The sequence below is a fragment of the Mauremys mutica genome, chromosome 1 (genome assembly GCF_020497125.1).
Source record: "Mauremys mutica isolate MM-2020 ecotype Southern chromosome 1, ASM2049712v1, whole genome shotgun sequence".
In the NCBI taxonomy this organism is placed as follows: Eukaryota; Metazoa; Chordata; order Testudines; family Geoemydidae; genus Mauremys; species Mauremys mutica.
In genome coordinates, this window is record NC_059072.1 from 17,510,028 (window position 1) to 17,529,112 (window position 19,085).

General features: G+C 39.3%; 2 protein-coding genes across 2 annotated transcripts; both read left to right on the plus strand.

The window, feature by feature from the left end:
• The first annotated feature begins 175 nt into the window (after window positions 1-175).
• Window positions 176-18,219, plus strand: HSPA14 (heat shock protein family A (Hsp70) member 14). Its single transcript, XM_045031195.1, has 14 exons — window positions 176-322; window positions 2,053-2,133; window positions 2,218-2,300; window positions 3,774-3,822; window positions 4,887-4,980; window positions 5,090-5,180; window positions 7,081-7,185; window positions 8,109-8,270; window positions 9,827-9,982; window positions 11,757-11,859; window positions 13,735-13,950; window positions 14,487-14,660; window positions 17,498-17,568; window positions 17,918-18,219. The coding sequence occupies exons 1-14, from the start codon at window positions 266-268 to the stop codon at window positions 17,994-17,996; spliced, it is 1,521 nt and encodes a 506-aa protein (XP_044887130.1). The 5' UTR covers window positions 176-265; the 3' UTR covers window positions 17,997-18,219.
• Window positions 14,958-15,385, plus strand: LOC123377858 (40S ribosomal protein S15a). The gene has a single exon (XM_045031187.1). The coding sequence runs from the start codon at window positions 14,978-14,980 to the stop codon at window positions 15,368-15,370; it is 393 nt and encodes a 130-aa protein (XP_044887122.1). The 5' UTR covers window positions 14,958-14,977; the 3' UTR covers window positions 15,371-15,385.
• Window positions 18,220-19,085: the final 866 nt, after the last annotated feature.

A 19,085-nucleotide genomic window follows, 5' to 3' on the forward strand; every position in this document is an offset into this window, starting at 1 on the left:
CAGGAGGGAAAAAGTGCCTGGGTTGCTATGCTCGGTGACGACAAACACCGCTCGATTTTTCATTGGTGGTTAGCCGCCGGGTCCGTCCCCGGAAGCACGAGGGAGAAATCTGACCCTGTCTCTGGGATTGGTCCTAACGATAGGCTCGCCGGGGAGCAGAGGCGGAATGTGATTGGCAGGGCGGGCGGCCGCGCAGGATTGGCGCGGACGGCGTCGCGGTGCATTGTGGGAGGGGAAAGCTGCGGCGGCGCGGAGTAAGGGGCTGATGGCGGCCATAGGCGTCCACTTGGGTTGCACCTGCGCCTCTGTGGCCGTGTATAAGGTGGGCCGCGCTGGGGGGGTTGGGGGCCTTCCCCCCGGGCCAGCCGCTGGGGGGGCGGAGCCATCTCCGGTGCTGCTGTGGGGGGCGGGGTGCCGGGGCCACCGTTGACAGGACCCCTGTGGCCACGGTGCGTGTGCGGCACAGTCAGGGGCCCGGGCTGACTAACCCCTGGACAGCCCAGCGAGGGACGTGACGGATTCTCCCTCCCGCCCTTGGTGTCTCTGGGACCCGCGTTACACGGGGGCACCTGGGGGCAGTTCTCTGGGCGGGACCGGGCCGGACGGGGCACCTCACGCTGGCCTCGCAATGTGACAAAAAGCAGTTCTGGCGTCAGTCGGTTGCTGTTAGCTGTTCAGTGGAGGCATTTAACTGGTAACGCTCAAGAAAAAGATTTTGGAGTCATTGTAGATAGTTCTCTGAAAACATCCGCTCAATGTGCAGCAACAGGCAAAAAAAAAAGAAAAAAACCCAGAATGTTGGGAATCATGAACAGAGGGATAGATAATAAGACAGAAAATATCATATTGCTTCTATATAAATCAATGGTACGCCCACATCCTAAATACTGCGTGCAAATGTGGTTGCCCGATGTGAAACATGATATATTATAGGGATCGGCAACCTTTGGCACATGGCCCGACGGTAAGCAGCATGGAGGGCCGGGCCAGTTTGTTTACCTGCTGCATCCACAGGTTCGGCTGATCGCAGTTTCCACTGGCTGCGGTTCGCCGTACCAGGCCAATGGGGGCCGCAGGAAGCGGCGCAGGCCAAGGGATGTGTTGGCCGCCGCTTCCCGCTGCCCCCATTGGCCTAGAGTGATAAACTGCAGCCAGTGGGAGCCGCAAGCTGCCGAATCTGTGGATGCAGCAGGTAAACAAACTGGCCCGGCCTGCCAGGGTGCTTACCCTGGCGGGCTGCGTGCTAAAGGTTGCCGATCCCTGATATATTGGAATTGGAAAAGGTTCAGAAAGGGGTAACAAAAATGATTAGGCGTATGGAATGGCTGCCATATGAGGAGAAATTAATAAGACTGGGACTTTTCAGCTTAGAAAAGATGACTCGGGGGAGGCGGGGAATATGATTGAGGTCTGTATAATCATGACTGGTGTGGAGAAAGTAAATAAGCAAGTGTTACTTACTCCTCATAACACAAGAACTAGGGGTCACCAAATGAAATTAATAAGCAGCAGGTTTAAAACAAACAAAAGGAAGTATTTTTTCACACAATGCACAGTCAGTCTTTGGAACTCTGCCAGAGGATGTTGTGAAGACAAAGACTATAACAGAGTTCAAGAAAGAACTTCATAAGTTCATGGAGGATAGGTCCATCAATGGCTATTAGCCAGGATAGGCAGGGATAGTGTCCCTTAGCCTCTGTTTGCCAGAAACTGAGAATGGGCGACAGGAGATGGATCACTTGATGATTACTTGTTCTATTAATGCCCTCTGGGGCACCTGGCATTGGCCACTGTCTGAAGACAGGATACTGGTCTAGATGGACCTTTGGTCTGACCCACTATGGCCGTTCTTATGTTCCCAATAGAGTATCTTGCTCTGCAGGATGGAATGATGAAATACTAAACTCACTCATAGAGCACAGGTTTTTAATTGGCACCATTGGCTGTGTTTGGTAATAAACGTTGATGCTACATATTTCATTGCTAAGGTAGGTATGTTAATATTTCACTGAATGACTTCTCTCTACCTTTGGATGGTATATTTGTTTTTAGGATGGCCGTGCAGATGTGGTTGCCAATGATGCAGGTGATAGAGTCACGCCAGCTGTTGTTGCTTACTCAAAAAATGAAGAGGTAATTTTTTTTCTCTCACTGTAGCAGTTTTCGGCAGAGAGGAATGTCCATTTTTCATTTCATAATTTCTTTTCCATTTTGCAGGTCGTTGGTTTGGCAGCAAAACAAAGTAGAGTAAGAAATATTGCAAATACAGTAGTGAAAGTAAAGCAGATTCTTGGGAGAAGGTAAGTGAATAGATACGAAATAAAATATTTCATTTGAGGAGTGTGTGTATGTATATTACAATTTGGGGATGTAAATAGCAAATGCTTATTTAACTCATATCTGTTCACAAGTCTTCTCACTAAAGCTGGTCTGCTAATGATATATATAATTTAAGATCTAAAGGTTAATCAATTTAATAATCTGGCTTTGATAAGAGAGGTCACTACATCCCAAAAATTGTTTCTGGTAGTTTCCTTTCTTTAATGAACTGTGGAATAAGAAGTTAGAGACTTTGAATATTCTTTGCCTGCATTTGTTTGCAGAATCAAACTAGAATAAGACTTTGCCAATAGGTAATCCTCACACTTCATAATTTGCCCAAAATAATGGTGGGTTTGGGCTACTTGTCAACTGTAGTGAGGGCTCTTATTGCCAAGACTTCTGTATTTGTATGCAGAAAATGTTACAAAGGTTAAAATATGCTGCAGTGCATTTACTGAATTATTACTTTGAATTTAAAGTAAAGTACAAGTAAATCCAGAAATTAACAAAGAACATCTTGTGAACTACAGTGAACACAAGACTCATTCATCATTGCAAATTATCAAAGTTCTACTTTATTTGGTTTTAATCCTGCCTAATAAAATACCCAACCGTGTAATCAGAGAGGTGACAAATAAGTCAACAAGAAAGATTTGTAACAAATTAAAAATAAATTAAAATTCTTTATGGCAGGTTGAATGAGAGAATCTACCTGTGTATAGTCTGATTTTTATTTTATTTTCCTTCTGGTGTCGAATTTTAACAGTTAAACTTTCACTCATCTTTTAGAATAAGTTAATCAGCTTGTAACTGCTATGATTATTTACAATTGATATAACAAAAATTATATTGAAATATGGTCCTGAAATAAAAATCATGTTGAATGCAGAAGGTACTGTTAATTGTTCAGATTGTATTTTTTATCCATGAGGGTAGCATTAAGTAAATAAGAAGTTACAGATATTTTTCCAGGGTGCACTTTCTTTTCTTTTTTTAAAATGTAATTTAGGCTTTGTCTGCGCTCCGCACCTTTTAGCGACACAGCTGTGCTGCTAAAAGGTGCGCAATGTAGCTGAGCAAAGCACTCCTGATGACAAAGCACTGTTCACACCGGTGCTTTTCGTCGGTAAAACTTTTGTCGTTCGGGGGTGTTGTGTGGTGTTGTTTTTTTAAACACCCCTGAATGACAAAAGTTTTGCCGACACAGTTCCAGTGTAGATAAAGCCTTAGAAAAGTTGCCCCTTTCTCTTGGGTTTTTCCATGACAAGGGTGGAGCCCCAGACCTGCTGTTTATTAATAGTAATTGCAACAGGAGTTTTTACTAAAATAAATAAAATACAAGTGGACCACATAGACTGAGTGTCATAAGCTGAAAAAATAAACAGCTAGATAGGCAGAACCACACATCCAATGCCACCTGCAAAATTATCACTCTTAATTTGCTTTGACAGCCCTGGTGACCCACAAGCTGAGAAATATATTGCAGAAAGCAAATGTCCAGTAAGTATGATCCAATTTCTTTTTTCTCCCTAGAGCTGAAAAAATCTGCATTGATTCCATCATTTATTTTAATATCATAAACACCTCATTACAGTGTCTTAGTGATCAGACCCATATGGCACAATCTGAAGCTCTACAGGACACCATGTGTGATAGAAACTTCTTTTTTAACAAGAGAGGTTTTGCTATATTCTGCTTCAAACCCTCTATTTGTCTCTCTCTTGTGGAGTTAGAGCCATCCATTATATGTGGGTTCTCCCTTGGGTAATATGTCTGAAGGAGAACTCCAGAGAGGGTGATTCTTTAATGCAGTCAAAGAGAATAGTAACCATCTTTTTAAAAACATTATAAATAAATGCAGAAAACGCTCAGCATAGGAAGCATGAAATTAAAAATGTTTATTACGCAAGCAACCACATTACTGAATCTTAAGACCACATTATCCTTGCTACAAGAAAGCTTTGTTGCAAAGAAAGATTAAAAGAAAACTTTATTAAATCAAGATACTGGCCTGATCTCTATCTCAGGAGCTCACAGGCGTGGGAGAGTCTGAGTAACAGATCAACGATCGACTGCCCTGTATCCAGCCCTTGCCTCACCTCCTTCCTCCCAGAGGAGTGACAGCCAGGTTGTGTTAATCCTTGACCGCCCATCTTGATAAATTTATGTAAATTGGGGCAAAAACAAGATAATATGGGGGTCTCAAAGTCCTCCCTGTATGCCTGGGAGAAATTGTGTCTTAGGCAAACATTCCCCAACATTTCCGTGATGTTTGAGGTCCAGATCCTTAAGGGTTTTTGCCCTTGTGTTTAAATGTTATGTGCCATGGGCCTGGCTTCTTGATTCAGGCCTGGATAATGTAAGACATCTTTATGAGCCCCTCCTTGGTCAAATCTGTTGGGGAGCCTTCATACCATTTGAGCTAAATACAAACATGAAAATGTTTCCCTGGTCTAGTTTTCTTTTCTGGGAATGGAAACCAAATTTGACATAAACATTAATTTTCATTACAAACAAAATGAGTCTTACCATTTCACATGCACATATGTTGGCTTTATTCCTAGGTCACTGAGAAGAATGGAAAACTCCAGTATGAAATAGATAACAAACTTGTTTGCCCGGAAGAAGTTGCAAAACTCATATTCAGTAAAATGAAAGGTAAATAGGGAGTAAAACTTTAAAAGTTATCAACACCTTCGCTATATTAAGCCACCTTTTTAAAATAGTAATATTTTAATCAACATGTTCTGCCTCTGTTTGTAAACAGAAACTGCTCAGTCTGCGTTGGGTTCCGATGTCAATGATGTGGTTATTACTGTACCATTTGAGTTTGGAGAGAACCAGAAAAATGCCCTTGGGTAAGAAGAATGACTTCTCTTTTCACTTAGATGCAGGGGGATTGCTGATGGGTAGGGCCCTACCAAATTCATGGTCTGTTTTGGTCAGTGTTGTGGTCCTAGGATTTTAAAAACTGTAAATGTCATGATTTCAGCTATTTAAATTGAAATTTCACGGTGTTGTATTTGTAGGGCTCCTGACCCAAAAGGGAGTTGGGGGAGGAGGGGGTATCATAAGGTTCACACACACAAGCTTCACATTGGGTCAGGACCCCCCATTTGAGAAATGCTGGTCTCCCCCGTGAAATATGTATAGTATAGGGTAAAAGCACACAAAAGACCAGATTTCATGTTCCTTGATGCGTTTTTCATGGATGAGAATTTGGTAAGGCACTACTGATGGGATATGGAGACTTCCATATCTGGACCCCAATCCTGTAACTAATAGTGCATGGGCAGGTTGCTGTGCATCTATGGAGCCTTCACAGGTGTAGCAGTCTGATCGTCCACTAACGATTACAGGATTGTACGCATGCATCCGACGAAGTGGGTATTCACCCATGAAAGCTCATGCTCCAATACGTTTGTTAGTCTATAAGGTGCCACAGAACTCTTTGCCACTTTTACAGATCCAGACTAACACGGCTACCCCTCTGATAGTTACAGGATTGGAACCCCAGTTTGCTGGTTCAAATTTGGTAATTTGAATTTGGTTATTACACACCGGTAATAAGCAGGGGTAGAATCCTGGCCATGTTGAAGATAGTGGGAGTTTTGCTACTGACTTCAATAGAAAAGACTTCACCCCAGAGGTTTTATCACCTGGTGACTGTTGTGTTCCACTTGAAATGCAAATGACATTGGTGCTGTTCCTCCTTAAGTTTTTACATCACAAATCTGAGCATTACAGTTGGCACCAAATAGCACCTTTATGGGCGATCTTACCAGGGAGGTTAGATGCTGTATGAGTATGGAGACTGAACTCTTATCCCACCATGCTAGGTTTGAAGCATGCTGGCGGGACAATACAGGGCCACTTGCTGTACCACTGTTTATTCTTGTAGGGGTTCTCTCTCCAGGGCTGTCACTCCTTTTTATATTACACAAGTACAAGTCATTTAAAAAAAAACAAAGTATTTTACTATAAGTTGAAATGCTCCAGCTTTTAGATTAAAAAAAAAAAATTAGATGCCAGATATCTATTAAAAATCCCTTTGGACAGTAAGCATTGTGAGTCTTAAACCAGCGAATGGTTTTTAAGAGGAGTCGAGCAAAGCGCTTCTGAGGTTTTAGTGCTACTCAGAACATTTCGAACTCGCCAGTTAATCTGAGAGAGGCTAAATTAGTTCAATGGCTATTACAAGATGCATATTGGAGTGTGTCAAAATGACTTAGAACTGTACTTCTGTTTCAAGCATAAAGGTAATAGACTTTTACTTGGAAGAGATGAATTGTAGGAGTTTCAGAGACATTGAATTTTCAAGAGATTTTTTTTTTTTTTTGAAGCAGTCAAGGTGATTTGGATCAGATACAAAACCAAACTTTCCTGCTATATCAGTGCTCAGAACAGTTGATGGGGATTTTTTCTGGAATGTTATCAGTTAGATTTTGTTCTTAAAGTTAAAACTTCTGCTGTCAAATAAAACAGCCAATTTCACTTTGTTATATTTTGGGTCAGAGACTCTAATGCATTACAATACATTTTTCCTTGACACTTCATATATACAATTACGGCAGTAACAATTTGCATTGTAGACAGGACTTTTAATAGTGTTCCTTGACTAGGTCAAAACCTTGAAAATATCATATTATATCTGGGTAACATGGCTCTGTGATATATGTGCATTGATGAGGCCTCACTAATATGTACCGTTACAGTACATGAAATGCAGACCTTTAGCTGTGGTGTGTCTTATCACAGGCAAGCAGCTGGGGCAGCTGGATTTAATGTTCTGAGATTAATTCATGAGCCATCTGCAGCTCTCTTGGCATATGGAATTGGACAAGATTCACCCGCTGGGAAAAGGTAAAATGCTTTTATCTTATTTCATGTGTGCTTTTTAAAATAGATTTAACTGTGGTTGCTTGAAAACTGGAGGTTTGATAAACAATAGTGGTGTAATTATTAAGGCTTTATTATGACTATAAAAATGGGGAGATGTCATTGTATTCTCATAAAAATAAATGCAAAAATCATAACTTTGCTAGGAAATGCCCAGGGTACACAATATTATAGTTAACATTAAAGTTTGTCATTGGAATTTGAAAAGTTTTTGTAGCCTTCATTTTTAATACAGATTTGTTTTAAATTACTTACATGACTTTGAACTGATAACCATAATTAAAAACCCATACTGTGCTACACTGGATATGGAGAAAAATATGTACAAAAATTAAGTCTTGCTCAGTAGTGAGCTGTGATTGGATTGACAAAAGACCATGCCTACTTAACTTGAAAATAAAAACCAAAATGTAAGTCAATTTGTTATGGAAGTCTTGGCAATAGTAAACATGTTACTGTTCTATCCAAATTTTAAGTTAATATATGTAACTTCTATTACCTGAGTGTTCAAGTGCTGGACAAAATTAAAAAGTTGAGATCTGCCTAGGCGTCCATTTTCTATCCTGCTGTAAGTATAACTAGGGCTCGTAACGGCAAGTAAATGTTGGTTCCCAGTTATGCTCTGTTTAGTCATAGGCAGCTTGCTACTTGTAAGCATGCTATCAACTATTCTATTTCTTGGGGGAATACGGTAAAATAATAGCCATAGATATGATAGATGTATATATTTCAGTACTTCCAATCAAATGTTATTGACAAGCAATTTAAAAAACTTAATTTATATTGTGTGTATGTGTTTAGTTAGAAAAAAATGAGTATGAGTAAATGTTTATATTTTACTGATCTAGTTTTCAGGTGTTTTTATTTTGTTTTTTTTAACCTGGCAGCAATGTGTTGGTTTTTAAGCTTGGAGGAACATCGCTCTCTGTTACAGTTATAGAAGTAAATAGTGGAATATATCGTGTTCTTGCCACAAACACAGATGATAGTATAGGTGGTGTCTGTTTCACAGAAGCCTTAGCACAACATTTAGCTTCTGAATTTCAGAGGTAAGTGCTGAATATTTTATAGCTACAGAAAAACATACATTGCTATTAATGTTAGGAGGACTACCTTTTTAAAAATTCTCTGCAATGCCCCATTGTCGAAATAAGCTGTGTTGGAAGGGATGTTGCTCGTTACTCGGAGACAATACTAAATCAGTGGGCACCATGCTTCTGGATGTGCCATCTTCTAGATAAGATGTAAAACCAAAAGGAGGACTACCTTTTTAAAAATTCTCTGCAATGCCCCGTTGTCGAAATAAGCTGTGTTGGAAGGGATGTTGCTCGTTACTCTGAGACAATACTAAATCAGTGGGCACCATGCTTCTGGATGTGCCATCTTCTAGATAAGATGTAAAACCAAAAGGAGGACTACCTTTTTAAAAATTCTCTGCAATGCCCCGTTGTCGAAATAAGCTGTGTTGGAAGGGATGTTGTTCGTTACTCTGAGACAATACTAAATCAGTGGGCACCATGCTTCTGGATGTGCCATCTTCTAGATAAGATGTAAAACCAATGTTCTCACCAATTATGATCTTCCAGGTTGTAAATTAAGCTCTTCAGGGCAGGGACTGTCATTTGCTGTTTGTGAGGTGCCTTGCATGGTAGGAACCTCCACCCGGTTGAAGGTTCTAGGTCAGTGGTTCTCAAACTTTTGTACTGGTGACCCCTTTCACAAAGCAAGCCTCTTAAGTGCGACACCCCCTTATAATTTAAAAACACTTTTAAATATATTAACACTGTTATAAATGCTGGAGGCAAAGTGGGGTTTGGGGTGGGGGCTCACAACCCCCCTCATGTAATAACCTTGCGACCCCCTGAGGGGTCCCGATGCCCAGTTTGAGAACCCCTGTTCTAGGTGCTACCACCATATAAATATTGACTAATAATCCCATGCACTTCAGCAAAAGTAGGATAGGGTGAATTCTAAGTTTCAGATGGATAACATTCATTTTCTGACTCAAACTGGTGTGCAGTGTTGCTGTAAGCTTTTTTTTTTTTTTTTTTTTTAAACAAGCTGTCTCATTCCAGCTCTGGGCTGTTGGAGTGTTTTGTTTTGGTTTTAAATAATGGCAGCTTGTATTAAGAAGTTGGTGAAGCAATTGCTATATATTGTTCTTAATCACTTAGTCAAGTTTATAGAATGCTTTGAGATCTTTTGGATGAGGTTGTCACAACTTCTGTTTAATGTTCTTCTGTTTCTTGAAACAACCCTGATAATTGAACTTTAAATTGATTAGCTTCAGGGATCTTTTTCCCATATTACATTCATTTAGGTTAGGAGATTGTTCTGAGGAGAGACTGATGAAATCTGTACTTGTTAAAACACTAATTCCTGGCTTTCCCCAAATAGCACTGTAGAATGTGTCCTTTGCTTGAATTTGAAGCAGAAATTTTGCTTTGTACATGTTGAATGTCATTCAGTGTGGCATTACAAGAATAATTTACTGAAGAATGGGGAAAGGAGCCACTTTAATACTAACCTCTTGAAAGCATTAATGTCTAATGTATTATGTCTAAAACAGTTTCTCAGTCACCCTGAAGACTTCTTTCTAATACAGATCTTATAAACATGATATAAAAGGAAATTCCAGAGCTATGATGAAGCTAATGAACAGTGCTGATGTTGCAAAGCACTCTTTGTCAACCTTGGGAAGTTCAAACTGTTTTGTAGACTCATTATATGATGGTCTGGATTTTGATTGTAATGTGTCCAGGTAAGGGTGATCCTTTTTGAAATTACTTTTGATATTTTTATTATGACTGATTTCTAGGATTATATTTCAATTTTGATTTTGTTTTTTGGGTGTGTTGGGGGGGGGGAATTGAATTTCAGTGGCAGGGGAGTACTGAAGATGAAAACTGGGTTTTTGATCGCGCATTCCTGCAATATCTAGAAGTCTCTGCTTATGTGAATAGTTCCGTTGGCTTTAGTGTCAGATGAGTAAAGGCTGCAAGAATTGGGCTCTGAGTACTAAGGAAGGCTTCTAGCATTGCATTGCAGGTTCTGACTGTTGACGTTTGAAAAGGTGCCCCAGAATTTAGGTATACGTTTGGGAGCAGAATTTCACCTTTTTTCCTTAGGCACTACTTTCCAGACTTTTACTTGAAAGATGACTAGCCCTAATATAGCATAATGACATAGCATCTGACTTTATTGAAGATGGGGCTTGAAAACTTTACCAGAGACCTGCTGGCCAGAGCTAGATATCAAAGAAAAGTATATAGGGAGCCCTGATTAGTGAGAGGTGTAGGGAGCTGGGATTTGTACCAGCTGTTCCGTTCCAAGACCCTGCACAGAGTAAGTTTTATCTCTTTTGCTGAGAGGGGCAGAAACTTTCTCTCCCTTCACCCCTCCTCAGTTCTCTGGTGTGAGAATGGACTGTTTATACTACTCTACCCCTCCCTGGAGGCTTGCTTTTTTTTTTTTTTTTTTTTTTTCCCTCTCTCCCTTTGGAGGCAGATTGTCATCCTCTGTGAATTCTGCTACTGCTCATTGCTTTCCCAGTTGGCAGTAGAAACTGAATAAAAATAGGATGCTTGACAGTTTCTTAACTGAATAGCAGCAGTTCCATTTTGCTGCTGCAGCCTGGTATAAAAACAAATTTAAAAATAAAAACAAAAAACCCCACCGCAGTAGCAGAGACAAAGGAGAGATCCATCTGCAGATTTAAGAAAAAACAGTTTGGATTGCTCTAGTTCAGCATTATGGACTAATATTTTGTTTTAATGAAAGTGATTCATTATATACCTTTCGACCACATAGAACTTCCCTGGTCACCTTTGGCGAGCAGTATTCTCAAGCCCTGATTAAAGGTAGTAAAACACATTCGGGTCCACAGTCTACTTGCTTGTGAACATAAAGCGAGAGGTTGACAGTTAATTCTTAAGAATTCTTCTTACTTTTATCTACAGAGGTGAAACAATGTGTTCTAGTGTTTCAATGCATCTTCAGATTAAAAATCAAAATTCAATTTTTCCACTTTGTCTCACCACCTTGTTGCACCCCACAACTTGCATATGGAGACTGTTTTCTGTGGACCATCTGGGGTATGTCTTTATAGGAGGAAAAACTGGCCCTGTAATTCTCTACTGGTGTACTGCCACTGAAGGAGTTCATAGCATGCAGGCACTTTCTCCACCACATTATCTCATCAGGATTAATGTGTATTGGTGAAACTTTGAGTGGGACAAAACCAGGGTTTTTTTGTATGTCTAAACTGCTGCATTTTTTTTGGCTGTTCTTCACAAAAACAAAATCCAAGTTGAATCCACAGCTTTCTTGGTATATTTGTGAAGCCATAACACTTCTGAGACTCTTTCGCACCAGTACATTGCTCCTGCTGTTACTTAATCCTACCAGTTCATGGCTATGGAAACAGAGTATGTGGTGGAAAATATCTTTCTCTTCCATTTTAACTGCTGATTCTTCCAACGGGTGAGAGATTGTATTTGTTGTTTACTTAGCATTTTCTCTGTTTTGTTAAACAGGGCCAGATTTGAACTGATTTGTTCTCCACTTTTTAATAAATGTGTAGAAGCAATTAAAAAACTCTTGCAACAAGTTGGATTTACAGCAGATGACATTAACAAGGTAACAGTCTTTATTCTCAGGATGTTTATGAACTCATTTGGAAGAACACCTGGGGAATATATTAACAAGAAATTAGCCAATAGCTGTTAATTTCTGGAGCTCAAAGTATATCATTGTATGTGAAGCATTTTCTGGCTGCTAAATGTCATGATAGTTAAAGGTACACTTTACCCTCTGCGTGTGTGTAGCTCTTATTACTGCTGAGGGGTGTTGTGTTCACATTAAGGGAAGAACCTAAAACGCAAGACTTTGGGTTTATAAAAATTAAAGGATGACTAAAGCCTTATAGTTTAACTGCCCTTTTCATCTATGTAGCACATTGATAACAAATCCTTGATCAATTCAAGGAAACTAAAATCAGTTATATGATTTTTTTAATGTTGTGTTTTATATGCCTAAGCTGGGACAGGTACTGTACTAACCTTATCTAAAATGTTGTCTATCAAAAATATTTTATACTTGGAGATTTATTATAACTAGTGATTTCATAGGTTTATTTTAGGTTTTTAAACATTCTTAAAACTTAAACCATGTACATCATATAACTGAGGGCTAAAAGTCTGTTCCAACACCCACTGAAGTCTGTGGAATTTTACATTTGTCTTCATCAGGAATTGGATTGTGCTCTGAATGTGTGAGAGGGGCTTTTTCGCATGTCTTTAAAGGAACTCCTGAGTTCTCGCTCATCTCTGAAATTCACTTTTTGATTGAGTAAATCACTTAACCTCTGCCTCATTGGCCCATTAAATTGGGTTGATATTTACCCAAATCACAAAAATATGAGCTGTTTAGCTAGAGTTAAAAATGTCTTAAAGATGGAGAGGTATGTAAAGTACATATGTATGTATGTAAAGTATGTAATAGTAGTAAAAAAAATTATTATTTTTTTTAGATTTGCACATTTATATTGTAACTCTGCTTGCAGAACTCAAGATAAATTACAGTAATATTGCAGAATAGTTGAGGCCAGTAAGTATTTCAGTTATTCAGCACAAAGGATACTACTGCATGTCACTGGGATTTCCATAGTCCGTGTTGCACATGTGACATCTGTTTAGTTTCAGTGATAGGATAGAGAAGGGATGGCATCTAAGATATAAAGTTCTGCAATAACTAACAGATCCTCTTAGCACAGTGGGAACTGATCCTTGAATGGGAACTGCAGGCAAAAGAACACATCAAAGTATCCCACAGGGGTTTGAAAGCTGTGAAAAGCTCACTTAAAATGGTGCCTACAAGTCTGAACTGAGCATAGTGTGTTTAAAAGAAATTTCTAACAGGAAATGGTGAGTAGAGGAGTCAACACAAAACAAAGTGAAAATAGCAACATTAAATTTTTTAAAAGGAAACTAAATTCAATGAATAAAAGTGGAATGTTAAGTGAAGTGTCTTTTAAAAGTGAACATTTTTGATAAATGTTCTGCTTTTACCTTGCAGTAAAACTCCTGAGCTCTGTTTTATGTAAATAGTTGGCTGTCATGATTTTTTGCTTCATTTCCAGGTCTGGTTGGCCTCAGCTAAGACAGGGTTGTTGTATTTGGGGGGGGGGCGGTTTAAAAGGTTCTTTAACAATGTTTTTTTTTTTTTCCTGTATGGAATGCTGTTTTTTAGCTAGCTGACTGATACAATAGGATGCCTTCTCCAGAAATGATTTCATGCTTGCAAGCTGCCTTTCTTTTAAGACAAATGCTAAGGATCCAGAGGTCAGGGAAAAATAATGTTTTTTTTTTTTCTTGTAGCATTTCTGTGTGTTTTTTATACAATGGGCCATAGAGCATTAAACATTGCAGAGCAATTTAACCTTCCACAGTGTAGCTCCATGTTCACTTACATTCTGTAAAAGTTCTGAAGTCACTAAGGAATAATATTTTCTAGGTAGTTCTATGTGGTGGGTCTGCTCGAATCCCAAAGCTACAACAGCTGATTAAAGACCTTTTCCCAGCTGTGGAGTTGCTGAATTCTATCACACCAGATGAGGTCATTCCCATTGGGGCAGCCACAGAAGCAGGGATCTTAGTAGGGAAAGAGAACCTCTCATTAGAGGAGGAGGCACTATCTATTGAGTGTTCTACCAAAGATATTCTAGTTAAGGTAAGTCTCAGTTTAATATTGAAACTTTTGTACTCCACTAATGCAAAAATGGATCAATATTGGTGGTGACTCACTTGGAAATGTCGTATATATTGATTTACAGGGGTGGTAGTCTCCAATAACCATTCTAGCACTAGCAATTACATTGCAACTTCCTACTAAATAAGTCAACATGTAGGGCCTGATCCATAGCCTATCAAAATCAATAGACATACTGCTATTGATTTCATTGGGCTTTGGATCAAATCCTTCTTATGCTATAATAGCTGAATTTACCATTCCGTGTGCAGTATTTTTTATAGCTGCAATAGGAAATGCTGTAAATACTACCATGCTGCAGCATTTGCCTTAATTGTGAGTATTAATGCTTCAATTATACTTTGAAGCAGTGACCACTGTATGTAGCCATCTGATAATTAAAAATCAGTTTTCGCTAGCTTAACTCTCATTGAGTAGAGCTGGATAAAGCTATAGACTAATGTCTTTACATTTGAACCCCTTCTGTAAAGTTCATGCAAACTTTTCTTGTTTGTTAGGGTGTAGATGAATCGGGGACTGACAAATTCACAGTGCTGTTTCCATCAGGAACTCCCTTGCCAGCACGAAGGCAGCACACGCTACTTGCCCCGGGAAATAATTCCTCTGTATGTCTTGAACTGTATGAGTCTCTAGGGAAAAGTCCTGCAAAAGAGGAAGGCAAATTTGCACAGGTGAGTACATACAAGAAGTTAATATAAAATTCTTGCTGTGAATTATTTGGAAATTCAGTGGATGTACAAGAACAGACTTTTTGTTGGGAGGAGTGGTAGTCCCTACACCAGTCTCACTAGAAATTGCCTTTAAATAATTCCCATGAACAGATCATACTGAGTTTCCAAGCAAAGTATTTTTTTAAAAAGGAATTCTACCTTTACCTAGCACCTTTATCAGGCTGAAGAATCCTGCAAGTGCTTTGCAAGCTGTTTATAAATGAGCACTGCTGAAATGCAGCAAGCAACCAGCCCAGCAATCTTGCTGCACCGGCATCATGGTGCGCATGAATGTTCTGGCCGATGCCCTTAAGAGCATCAACAATGCAGAGAAACGTGGAAAACGTCAAGTTCTCATTAGACCGTGCTCTAAAGTAATCGTGCGGTTTTTAACTGTGATGATGAAGCATGGTTACATTGGTGAATTTGAGATCATTGATGATCACAGAGCTGGGAAAATTGTTGTTAATCTGACAGGCAGACTGAACAAGTGTGGTGTGATCAGTCCCAGATTTGATGTTCAGTTGAAGGACCTGGAAAAGTGGCAGAACAACCTTTTGCCGTCACGTCAGTTTGGGTACATAGTGCTGACAACTTCCGCTGGCATCATGGACCATGAGGAAGCAAGGCGAAAACACACAGGAGGCAAAATCCTGGGATTTTTTTTCTAAAACTTGTAAAAGAGGCATACTAATAACTTACCTCACAATGGTAAATTAGGAGAGAGAACTTTTTTGGCCAGGAATGGTGGGGTAAATAACACACAGAGTGCTATAGGATCTATTTAAGTCCACCTAGATTGGATAGGATCTTAGTTTCAATTACTGCTTTGAAAAACAAACACAATAGAGTACCATGTAGCATATACTTCTGATTTAGAGAAGTTAAAAATCAGTCAGGTACATCTAATACTCCCTGAATGAGTAGTGGTGAGGATTCAATGTTAGCTTAGTGGATAGAGCACTTGGCTGCAAATCAACAGAATCCCTGAAGAAATGCCTCCTCCTAAAAGCACACTTTAGTTGGTCTGCAGTCTGCACAGTGCTGATCACCTCTAGCCGGAGGTACTTTCATACCACTTAGTAGACAAAGACAAAGGTTTTCCATAACTTGAGGTTTTGGGAATGAGAGTATTCTGAAGTTCGCATAGTGAGTATTTTAGGACCTGATCAAAAGAGGTGGTGAGCATGCTCAACTGATACTGAAGTTAAAGGGAGTTGAAGGTGTGCTGCCCCTTTCAGGATCAGACCTTGCATAGTCTTTCCCATTTCAAGGAGCTATCTTTACATGAAGTGACCTTAACAGAAGAGTAGAACCCTTCTTGCACATACACATGGACTTACTGATTTGCAACCTACCTTGTATCTTAAATTACCAGTAATAAATTCTGAACAGAATAAATAACATTCAGCTTAATTACAGCATATACAATTTTGATTATTTTTGGAAAATGCAGTACTTGTGATTTGGTCACCTCCATTTAGGAGAGTTAAAATCACAGAAATGTAGGACTGGAAGGGACCTCAGTAGGTCATCTAGTCCAGTCCCTTGCACTTAGGCAGTAGTGTGCCTGACAGGTGTTTGTTTAACCTGTTCATGAAACCTCCGGTGACAGAGATTCTACAACCTCCCTAGGTAATATGTTCCAGTGCTTAACTGCCCTTAGTTAGGAAGTTTTTCTTAATGTGTAAGATAAATATCCCTTGCTGCAAATTAAGCCCGTTACTACTACTCCTTATCCAGAGAACAGGACAATAATTTATCACCATTTTCTTACCTACTTGAAGACTTGTCAGTCTTCTCTTCTCCAGACTAAACAAACCCCCCCCCCTTTTTTTTCTTCAAACTTTCCTTATAGGTCATGGGTTTTCTTTTGTTTTTTTGACGTTTTAAAAAAATAGTCATTTTTATTGCTTTCCTCTGGACTTTGTCCACATCTTTCCTGAAGTGTGGTGCCCAGAACTGGACACAGTTCTCCAGGGGAGGCCTTATCAGTGCTGAGTAGAGTAGAAGAATTACTTCTCGTGTCTTGCATTCAACACTCCTGCTAATACATCCCAGAATGATGTTCTCTTTTTTAGCAAAAAATATACATTGTTGATTCATCTTTAGTTTGTGATCCACTGTAACCCCCAGATCCTTTTCTGCACTACTCCTTCCTAGGCAGTCATTTCCCATTTTGTATTTGGGTAACTGATTATTCCTTCCTGAGTGTAGTATTTTTATTTGTCTTTACTGAATTTTATCAGACTGTTTTCCAATTTGTCAGCTGAGTTTAGGTTCTTGTTTTAAAATTCTAGACTTTCGAGAGACAGCAGCAGAATAGGCAAGTGAGCAGTGGCCTAGAAAGTTAGAGCAAGGGATTTCATTCCTAACGACTAATGCAGGGTTAGGCAACCTATGGCACAGGTGCCGAAGGCGGCACACGAGCTGATTTTCAGTGGCACTCAGACTGCCAGGGTCTTGGCCACAAGTCTGGGGGGCTCTGCATTTTAATTTAATTTTAAATGAAGCTTCTTAAACATTTTAAAAACCTTATTTACTTTACATACAACAGTAGTTTAGTTATATATTATAGACTTATAGAAAGAGACCTTCTAAAAATGTTAACATGTATTACCAGCACGCAAAACCTTAAATTAGAGTGAATAAATGAAGATTCGGCACACCACTTCTGAAAGGTTGCCGATCCCTGGACTAATGTATTTCTGGAATTTGCACACTAGGTATGTTCATGTGCTTAGCTTACTTTGTATCAGTGCATATAATCAACTTTAGCCTTTTTTTTTTTTTAACAGATTGTACTCCAGGATTTAGATAAAAAGGAAGGTGGTCTTCATGACATATTAACTGTTCTCACTATGAAAAGGTACCAGAAATCCAAAATATTTCCTTGTCTGTGCATTAACTCACTGAGTGCCTATGAAAACTACATTTGAGAGAAATAGACCTTTTTTCTGCTGCTGAACTTCATCTGAGAATTTATTATATTTATTTTCTCTCTAAGAAAGAACAGCAGTTAATTATTTGTGGGGCTCTTGCAACAAGGGAATGAATTTGTGGTGAATCTTTGGTTTATCTTTTTCTGCCTTCCCCAAAAGCAATGTTAATGTTGATTCTTGATGTCCCTAAATAAAATTTTCATACATGCTTTGTTGAGATATATTTTCAAGACTTCTGGTGTACAATATGTAAATATTTATTTCTCTCTTGCTTAGGGATGGATCCTTACATGTTACCTGCACAGATCAAGATACAGGAAAATGTGAAGTCATCACTGTTGAAGTGGCATCATAGTTTCATTTGAAAGGAGCCTTTTTTGGTTGGCTTGTTTCCCTAATGGATGGGTGTATGTTTGTTTTAAATACTTTTAATGAGCCATTGCAGACTGGAATAAATTAGATAAAAGATTTGGTGCTGAAATGCTGTTATTTATTTTGAGATATAGACCCTTTTGGAACTGTTGATACATCAATCATAAACAGCCAACCAGTGAACAAGCAAAAATCAGTCACCTGTCATGGATCTGTAAAGTTTGTACCAACTTGTACCAAAACTTCAGTAATGAAACTGCTTCTAAAGACTGGAAAGGTGTGATCCCTTTTGGAGTTGGGAGTCCTGAGTGCAGGTTTCACTGTTCAAGCTAATGTCAAATGGCGTTGTGGTCACTCTGTGGAAAACCTGTATGAGGGAAGACATTTGTGTGTATTTATTTACTTATGGAATAGCAATAAAATATGGTTTTATATACCTGTTGATGCCCACTATACTTAATGGCATGGATGCAGACAGATTTCTCAAACCTAATACGGTAAATTCAGAGCACTACTTGGTTTATGGTGGATAGAAACTTTGATGTGTTTTGCTGCTTAAAGAGTACAGTGGGTATAATAATTGAGTTAACCAGACAAGTGTAATTTTTACAGTACTTGGGATCCAAGTTTAGAGAGGCTGAGCACCAGCAATTTTCAATGATACCAGTTCACATTGATTTCAGATCAGTACCAATTCAATTCAAGTAGGATAAATGTTAAACGTTTAAAGTTTTATAACCCTGATTGATGCAGTAGTACTTCACCTTGACAATAAAGGGCTACAAATATAAGGATTGTAGAGGAAGGATGATCTAGTGCTTACGGTGCTAGTATAAGACTTGAGACCCACACTCAATTCCCTGCTTTGTCACAGACTTCCCATCTGTCCATAGGTAAGTCTCTGAAACTCACTGATGCATTCCCATCTGTAAAACAGGGATAACAGTGTCATGGATACACAGGATCGGTGCTATGTCCACAGCTTTGGAAGAGTCTCTAGGAGGAACCCTTCAGTGTGCCAGATCCCTAAGGGATCTTACTCTTCCTCCAGGGTAGGTCATGCTACATTACT

What these genes read in the sequence shown, in the direction of transcription:
- HSPA14 (XM_045031195.1), top strand. Translation starts at nt 266, where the DNA reads ATGGCGGCCATAGGCGTCCACTTGGGTTGCACCTGCGCCTCTGTGGCC. An exon ending in CCTCTGTGGCCGTGTATAAG is followed by an intron (nt 323 to 2,052) that starts GTGGGCCGCGCT and finishes ATTTGTTTTTAG; the next exon opens with GATGGCCGTGCAGATGTGGT. An exon ending in ACTGTTCTCACTATGAAAAG is followed by an intron (nt 17,569 to 17,917) that starts GTACCAGAAATC and finishes TCTCTTGCTTAG; the next exon opens with GGATGGATCCTTACATGTTA.
- LOC123377858 (XM_045031187.1), top strand. Translation starts at nt 14,978, where the DNA reads ATGGTGCGCATGAATGTTCTGGCCGATGCCCTTAAGAGCATCAACAAT.